The sequence below is a fragment of the Corylus avellana genome, chromosome 2 (genome assembly GCF_965113065.1).
Source record: "Corylus avellana chromosome 2, dhCorAvel1.hap1.2, whole genome shotgun sequence".
In the NCBI taxonomy this organism is placed as follows: domain Eukaryota; kingdom Viridiplantae; phylum Streptophyta; class Magnoliopsida; order Fagales; family Betulaceae; genus Corylus; species Corylus avellana.
Genome location: NC_142491.1, coordinates 12,989,002 through 12,997,613, shown reverse-complemented (window position 1 = coordinate 12,997,613; position 8,612 = coordinate 12,989,002). Strand labels below are relative to the sequence as shown.

Here is an 8,612-nt window from a genome sequence, read left to right as displayed (position 1 = left end):
ATATAAATATATTAGATTTAATTAACCCAACCCCCCCCCCCCCCCCCCCCCCCCCCCCCCCCCCCAAAATAAATAAATAAACAAAACGACATGATTTAAGCATAAACAAATCTTTGATTTAACAGCTCAACGGTATATGGGTAGGTATTAAGCTTAGCTGGGCATTGGTTGAGAAGTCCCCCCATTTGGATTGATTGGGGGCATTATGTCCCACACCGTGAGAGACCAAAGGATACTTGTGATATCATCCTGCCCTTTTATAATTTGATGATGATAATGATGCTACTGATTGAGGAAGTTAAGATGTCCAAAAGTTTATTTATTTTGATAATGAAAGTAATAATTAATATAATCACTTGACTTGGTTAAAGAAAGAAAGTTAGTAAAACTAATGTAATTAATTAAGTTGTCCGCTGGCAATTGTGAGACCAACATATTTAGTAGCCAAAGAAAAAAAAAAAAAAAAAACATATTAGTAACCCAAAAACAAGGTGTACCTCCTTTTGTGTGAGAGAGATTAGCAGCAAATATTGCAACCTGTCCAATTTAGAAAAAAGAGAAGGTTTTCATTGTACTTGTCCTAAAGAAGTTCGAGGTGTGGGACCCAGCTCCTCGGTGTCCTCTCTCAGTTGACTATAACATTAGTCTTTTCGTTTCTTAAAAATGCATTTAACATTCAAAAAATTAGTTTAAAAGAAAAAAGTAACCGTTTGGTAAAAAAAAATTGAAAATACTTTTAAAGGTCCAAAACACCTAAAAATGACTAAAGCGCACTTTAGGTAAAAGCTTAATTTTTAAGCTTTTACCAAAAAGCACTTTATGATTTAAAACTCTATTTCTCAAACATGCTCTTAGTTAATTGTTATACGAATGTCATGCAATTTAATGATGCGACAGTAAAAATCAATCGTCGATTAGCACTAAAAAAAAAAAAACTATTGAACAATTCTTACTGCTACATCATCTCATACAACATTAATCAATTTTTTATTATTCCATTGTACAACATTAGTCTTTCCATTTCCTCTTATTGGTTAATTCTACTTCCATTTTTTTCACTCTCAACTTCTGTGCACTGCTGTCCCTTTTGCAGTGTCAAAACCGCGACCTTCAATACCCGAAACACATTCAAGCCATAAAAATCTAAAATAAATAAAAAGAAAAGAAAAAGGTGAGAGAGAAGTAGGTGTGCTTAGATTTGTGTTTTTAGAACAGTTTTCAAGTACTAAAAATCATGTAAGTGGTCGGTTCTCAAAACAGCTTTTTCTAGAATCACTCCTCGGCTATTACTAAATCCCCAAATACAAATGCCTCTTTTTTGTTTTGTTTTTCAAAAATAACTTTTCAAAGACAGTAAAATCTAAAATATTTCCAAACGGATCCTTACATTCTCTATAGAAGCTGACTAAGCCATCACACGCTTCACACTGCATTCTAAAACAAAGGATCAAAAAATTAGGTAAAGAAAGTCTCTTAACTGAGCGAATTAATGCTCTCGTTGATTAATAATAATAATAAATAACAAAAATAAAAACCTCTTACATATCCTGTTTTTGGTAATCAACAAAACTAAAGCTCTTCCACACAAATTAGAGAAATGATCCGCAAATAGCTCATTCTGATAATTGAGATATCAGAGGCTCTATCAAGGCTCAAAATTTGACTTTCTACCTGAAATTTTCACACTGTTATGAGATTATGACATTCTAATCCCCTCATCAACAACTGCAGAAGCTGTTGGACAGAACCACAGGAAAACAAAAAAATCATGCAATTTTCCAACTAATTATGCTTGTGGTAAAGATGATGCAGGAGCCAGAAAGAATGAGAACATATAATGATGAAAGCGCATCCAACTTCATTGTTCCCACATGGGTGCTGTCAGACACAAGTTTCTTAAAGCTTCAGGCACTGCCTGCCCACATTGTTCTAGGGTTTCAGTCAATGGTCCAGCAAGTGCTGCATTTTCTTTAGTTAAGAAGCTGTGCAACACGCCATTGACGGTATGGCGGGCCATCCTTGAGAGAACATGCACATAACTGTCAATTGGAAGTACGAAGCTGGGTATTATTACAATCTCATACTCCTCTAAATCAGCAGTACTTATCTGCTCAATATTGATCATGGACACTGCAGGTTTCATTTCGCTGTCAAAATCAAGAGTAGACAAATAAGACATGGATTATATTTACAGAACAGTAGTAAGCATCACAAATTCTGGTGCAGAAAAGAGACAAAGAAACTTGTATTAACCATTTGATAAAATCTAAGCACTTTTCTACACCTTTAGAAACTCTGAAACCACATATACTTCCTACATTTTAGCCTACATCAAGTCATAGTACATAGCAATATTCAACTTCTACCACCATCTTTTTTTTTTTTTTTTTTATTGGGATGGGTATTCTTTTTTAACATCAAATTCACAATGACAAATTTCTACCTTTTTACCTAGAAGCCATATGGTTTACAGTTACAACATGCAACCCAAGTAAGGAAAAAAGGAGCAAATTACACTAAGCAACCTAATTTGCAGGAGCAGTAATATTAGACGAATAAGCAACAGACAGGGAAGAACAGAATTTTCCCCTTCACCTGTTGTTAAAATTTGAAATGGTACACGATGAGTCACTTGATACAGAATAACCCTTGATTTTGAGAGCAGCGGCTAATTTGCTGAGGTTGCTATCTTTAGCAAATATGTATAGCACCTTCAAGGGTTGAGAGAAGAGTTGATTGCAATAAGTTTGGTCCAGAATTTGAATGCACTGCAAAAATAACAGACTGTAAGAAAATGCTATTTCAAGAAATTATTGCCTGACAGAACATAGGTCTAGTCACAAAATATGGACATGGAATTGGGAAAAAATTCTACCCTTGCGACAACAACTTACCACATACGAAGCAATTGAAAAGCTAGGTTTCCAAGGGATAACTTCACAATGTTTGCTAAATTACTTTTCACATTTGGGTTCGATTCTTTCTAACTTTTGCACATAGAATGTCTTCCATCTGGTTTTATAGATCTATCGATTTGAATGGATGATACAGATATGTTAAAACTAGTACCACGCTTTCTTCTCATAACATAATCCCAAATTATCTTCAAACAGGGAAAATTTTCTTTCAAAAATATCATGTTCCTCTCTTTAATATCGATGAGTTGAACTTCTACTTCAAATGATTAATCATAAAAAAAAAAAATTAATAATCAAGATTGACAAATTGTAAAAATCAACTTTCAAAACACATCAGAGTTAATAAGGACACAAATCACAGAATTGCACTCATTGATGCTGACAAGGGGGAAAATTTTCTTATCTAAAAAAATAAGAAAGAAGAAAAGGGAAAAGAACTCAATCATTGAGACTTCAAAGTTAATACTAGCATGTCACCATGTACACCAAATGGTTGTCAATCACAAAGCTAGTTATGGTTTGTAAAATCAAGAGTACAGGGTTATCATCATCAAGACCCTTTCTAATCTGCAAAATTAAAAAATCAGACAGCATGATATCTCGGTTTTGAATAGAAGCATAGGTGACAAACCTTATTCAAAGGGCCATGACTAATACTTGGTCCCTTAATTTTAATACTAATAAAACACACTTTGTACATTCACATTCACGCGAATATCTACCTAAAAGGAATAGGACCAAAGTGATAATGACATATCATAAACTGCAAGTTATGAGATATGTAGCCTTCTTTCTGCTTTCTAACCCAGCAGAAGCTCCTCTTAGGGACTAAATAGCAATTCTCTTTTTGTTAGAGCAATACAATGAAATCAGTCAGTAAAACAGATTTACGAGAATAAGGAGAAATGTGCAATTCTGATTCAAACTAATAAAACAAACAAGGAAGTGCCTTAAAAAAGGGGGCTGCTTTTAGACACTTTTTATTTGTACTTTGGGCCATATAAGTTCTAAACTTTAAGTAGAAACTTTGCTTAATATACTGATTGATATACGTACCTTTGATAGTTTTTCTTCTTCTGAGGTGCACACATTCACAGACTGGACAATGCATGAACTTAGACTGGCAATGGTATCATTAAGCGAAAGTCGATAGATTGATCGCGGCAAAAGGTTTTGAACCAATGGAACAGAGGCATGATTGAAGCAATCATTGAAAACCACAGTAAGTGGAGTTCCCGATATAGATTGCCTAATGGATTTTATCATATCAGGATAACCACCATTTGAAAGACGTTCAAGTCCATCAACGACCTACACAAGCATCAAAAAATTAAATTAGATAAATATGATCAAGCTTTAAATAGAGAGCCAATAAAAATTAAGGGCTTTTATGATACTAATGACAGATGTTACATTGCCTACTATTTAACACCAAATGACATTTCACGCAGAAATCACTCAAAGACAAAATCACTACTGCAAGGAAACGAAAAAAAAGAAAAAGAGAATAGTGTGCTCACAGATGAAGTAAAAACTAGAAATATGGATAAGGATATATTGTTCAACACAACAATTTTGAGAAAATAAGGTTCGTATGCCATAACATCATCAGAACACACACAGAGACATAGAAACTCCCATTAGATACTGCATCACAGAATTGCCAAATTCTAATATATTCCATATTTGAAAGTTAATCAACTTCAGTCACACCTGCACCAAAGAAGGAATCTTTCACTCTAAAAGAGTAAGACTCAAACACCAGTCGTCAATGGCCCCTTCTCTTGTTTCTGTTTATGATTATATTTCAGCTCTTCAATACTTCAACAAGGTTCAAATCCTAACATTTGAAGTGTCCGGTAAGTTCCCGGGTGCAACAAGAAGCACAGATAAAATTCGTAGAATTACAAAAACTACAATTATGAATTTTGGATAAGTATCAAATAAGTATTGGATCCAGTATTGAAATAAATTACTTTGTATATATCACAGAGCATCTGATAGGTACTGCTCCCCAACAGTGATACAAACTGCTTGTTGCAAGTAGCTGTGCTATGCAGGTCATCATATTTGCAGGCCCACCAATTCAAAACACATTCCACATAAGAAATGCCAAATGAGCCTTTCAGATGAATCTATAGGAAAACACTCCAACATGACAACTAATTCCAAATTGCTTTATTATTTATTTATTTTTTTTTGTTAGACAAGTGACAAGCTGCTAACTTGATACAGTAAACAAGCATCACAGCGGAAAACACATCAATGATATAAGAGATTGAATCATAGAACAAAGAAACAACCATAAAGCACAAATACACACATATATCAATGACCACAAAGCGGGACTTAGAGACAAGTGACCAGACCAACAAACAAATGAAGCACACATTTTGATTTTTGAACCAACCGATGACTTACTCAGACTTGGGGTGTAAAACACTATTTAGTAAATGCCTTTTTTTAAAAGGCAAAAGGTCAAAAGAAGCAAAAGAAGTTCCTCGACAAACAAAACTTTATCTTCTATAAGAAATATCAACAAATGAAAAGTAAAGAATCACGTAAAACAACTGATGAAACTATTATCTACATTAGGGAAAAGAGCCAAGCCAACTCCAGTAAGCCTTAACCCCAATTAGCTGGAGTAAGCTATATGGATTCTTTTATGCCACCCATCCTTATCTATAGCCACCCGAGAACAAGAGTCCACAACAGAAAAAGATATGAAACAAGTTTTTAGATGTGTACTTAATGTACACAAAAAAGAAATTACCAGCAAGGAGACACCAGATATATCAATTGCCTTAGAGGTAACAAGTTCCAGTAGCCTCTCAGGTGTTGACACAAGAAACTCAGGCTCACAGCTCTTTAGACTGTCAAATACAAAATAAACTTTTTATGAGAAAGAACACAAAAACTTACACCCAATTCTCTAAACAAGAAAGACAGTTAGAGCAGATAGCATGTGTAAAAACGGGGCATTGAATTGACAGCATGAGATGAATGTGGGTTAAATGTGTACATTCATGCAGAAAGGTACATGTGCATACCTGCACACATAGATAACTTAGGCTTCATTAAAAGAAGGACCAATTTTCCATAGTAAGGGGGTCTTAGACATGCAAAAAGTTGCCGATTAACATGGTAAACAAGTAAGCTTGTCTATGTGAAAGCATATGCACTGCTTTAATCACATACATCACCACCCTATATTACAAAAACAAGAATGTAGATTCTAAACTTACCCTTGAATCTGGTGATCCAATGATGCACCAGGATGTATACTCACAGTATGTATTCCAAGAGCCTTCAAAGGTTTGCAGATTGAGCGAACCTGTAAACATATTTGAGGATAAAAATTTATCACCAAAAAACAAATAATGGCTTCTCAGGCTGCATACACTACAAGTACATGAGAATTATTTTCCTCAGTGCAAGAAATATGCAAGAACTCACTAGAAGGGTATTTATTATGCCATGTAAAAGTGAGACCACAGTGTTTTTTTGTAGTAGTTAGAGCTCATTAAAAAATTTCAGCAGATGAAAAAATACAATTAAAGAAAGAAAGAATAAAGGAAGAAACCCTTTGCAAAATCATCTGTAATGAGTCTGTAAAAAACCATAGAATTCCCAACCAGCCCCAAATTAAGGTGCTGAGTAAAAGAAAAGAAACAATGAGTCAAACCCAAAAGTCTTTTGTGAATGGTACGAGAAGATATGTGTACTAACCTTGGCAGCTTTCTCCTGGGATGGTACAATGAATAAAAGAAAGGGATTGGCAAAAGTCATGCCTTCTTTCTCCTTTCTTGCAATGGTATCAGCGGCAGTGGAAACTATCCAAGCAATTTGCTCTACAGTAGAACTAGGTCCACTAGTCTCCAAAATATCCTTTCCAGATGAATAATATTTACAGAATTCAACTCCCCATTCATTAACAAACAAAGGCTTGTCCTCTTCACTAATGTAGGTACCATCATGTCGCAATGCATTTTCTATTGAATTCAAGCACATAATGAGAAACTTCGATGGATGATTTAAGTTTTCACAGGCCCATCCATGTTGACCATGTTCACCTTTCTTCCTAATCACTTTAACCTTTTCTTCTAAGTCAACAAGACATTTCTGGCCCAGACCGTTCATCGATATCATTGAACTTTTTTGTTCATCCTTCAAATTCACAACCTTCTCATTTTTCTTTTCTAACGTGACATTCCTAGCTTCGGTTCCATTCCTCAGTGCAGCAATCTTCCCTTTAACAAAACCCCTCTCGTCATCTTGGGAAGACATTTTCTTCTTAGGTTCCTTTCTTTTCAAATCCATCTTTTCATGCCTCTCGTTGAAAGGATCATCAGGAGTAGGGAGGCTAAAACACATCCCCTGTAATGTCATGATAGAGTCATATATGATAATCTACTTGTGAAATGGGAAAATAATCACAAACACTTCAACAAATTAGTATTATCCATGTCAGATCATAAGACAAACATAAAAAATATAAGACAAATATAAAATATAAATTGGGAAGATGTGGCGGATTGGGGTATTTCAGAGCTCCAAGGAAATGCTTTGTGTGTGAATCTGTGTGAACTTGCACTTGGGGCTGTTGTTTATCACCTATGGAAACACAAAAATGATAATTTAGGCATGGAAACAATCTGAATTCAGAGGAGTATATCCTTAAGAGGATAGAATGGGAGGTGAGAACTCGTGTCAGGGGGTTTCGGAAGTTTGGAAATACTAAGATTAACAGCAGACTCTGCTGTGTATATATATAACTAGCATTTAAAGGACAACATGAAATAAAAACTTCGCATAAAGACCAAAAGATGCCTGTAAATCATTTGAATGAATCCGAACAACAAGTCTCATTAACACCAAATAAATAAGCAACAAGTCTCATTAGAGAACATGTATAACCAACAGTTGTGTTTTTTTTTTTTTTTCGATGAATAAAAATAAATAAAAAAGTAATGTTTTCAGATATCACCATCAACTTAACACCAAATAAATGATGATTTATGTGACACTCATGCCAGAAATAAAAATAAAAATAAACACATATATCAAGAAATCAATAACAAAGAAATATGTAATCTATATTTTGTCAAAGTTCTTGTCTCATAAAACTCAAAATCAGATAACTACTATGCTATGTTAGCTAAAGAAATGAGTAGATACTAAAATGTTTCAAATGCCACGTTTCATGTTATTGTGAAAGAAAATCTGAAGAAACCACAGGCAACTAGGCCACACCATATAGTTCACTGTTTATGTCCCTAAATAAATACCATAAAATTCAAAAAAAAAAAAAAAAAAAAAAGAATTTCCCAATCCCATATTATTTTTCAACAAAAGATTGGATGATATATAGCTTCCAAAGCACTTGCACCTCATCGAATTTCCCCCCAATAATTTCCACCCTTTTCCCCACACTTCCCAAGCAACAAACCACAGCATAACTGGAAAAGTACCTCGCACATGCGTCGTTTTCCGGACTTGCGGCGCTTCTTGGAAGCAATAATGGCGGCGACCCGAGCAGAGACCGCAGTAGACGATTCACTATGCTTATTAAGCCTCTTCCTGATCGCCTTGTTCCTCTTCTTCATCACTGCATCATCCCCTTTCGCCATTGCCACCACGAGAGATAGAGAGGCTTTCGCTTTTCTTGAGCTCCTAGGTCGGCTATGGCATTGG

At 35.0% G+C, this 8,612-nt stretch overlaps 1 protein-coding gene across 1 annotated transcript; it reads right to left on the bottom strand.

The window, feature by feature from the left end:
• Window positions 1–1,496: 1,496 nt before the first annotated feature.
• On the bottom strand, window positions 1,497–8,612 carry LOC132167938 (P-loop containing nucleoside triphosphate hydrolases superfamily protein). The gene is made up of 7 exons (XM_059578986.2): window positions 8,390–8,612; window positions 6,648–7,295; window positions 6,164–6,252; window positions 5,692–5,791; window positions 3,975–4,229; window positions 2,596–2,768; window positions 1,497–2,147 (listed from the first exon to the last, which is right to left on the bottom strand). Exons 1-7 carry the CDS (start codon window positions 8,546–8,548, stop codon window positions 1,859–1,861), a joined length of 1,713 nt encoding a protein of 570 aa, XP_059434969.2. The 5' UTR covers window positions 8,549–8,612; the 3' UTR covers window positions 1,497–1,858.

What these genes read in the sequence shown, in the direction of transcription:
- LOC132167938 (XM_059578986.2), bottom strand. Translation starts at nt 8,548, where the DNA reads ATGGCGAAAGGGGATGATGCAGTGATGAAGAAGAGGAACAAGGCGATC. An exon ending in GAAAACGACGCATGTGCGAG is followed by an intron (nt 7,296 to 8,389) that starts GTACTTTTCCAG and finishes ATGACATTACAG; the next exon opens with GGGATGTGTTTTAGCCTCCC. An exon ending in CCCAGGAGAAAGCTGCCAAG is followed by an intron (nt 6,253 to 6,647) that starts GTTAGTACACAT and finishes ATATGTTTACAG; the next exon opens with GTTCGCTCAATCTGCAAACC.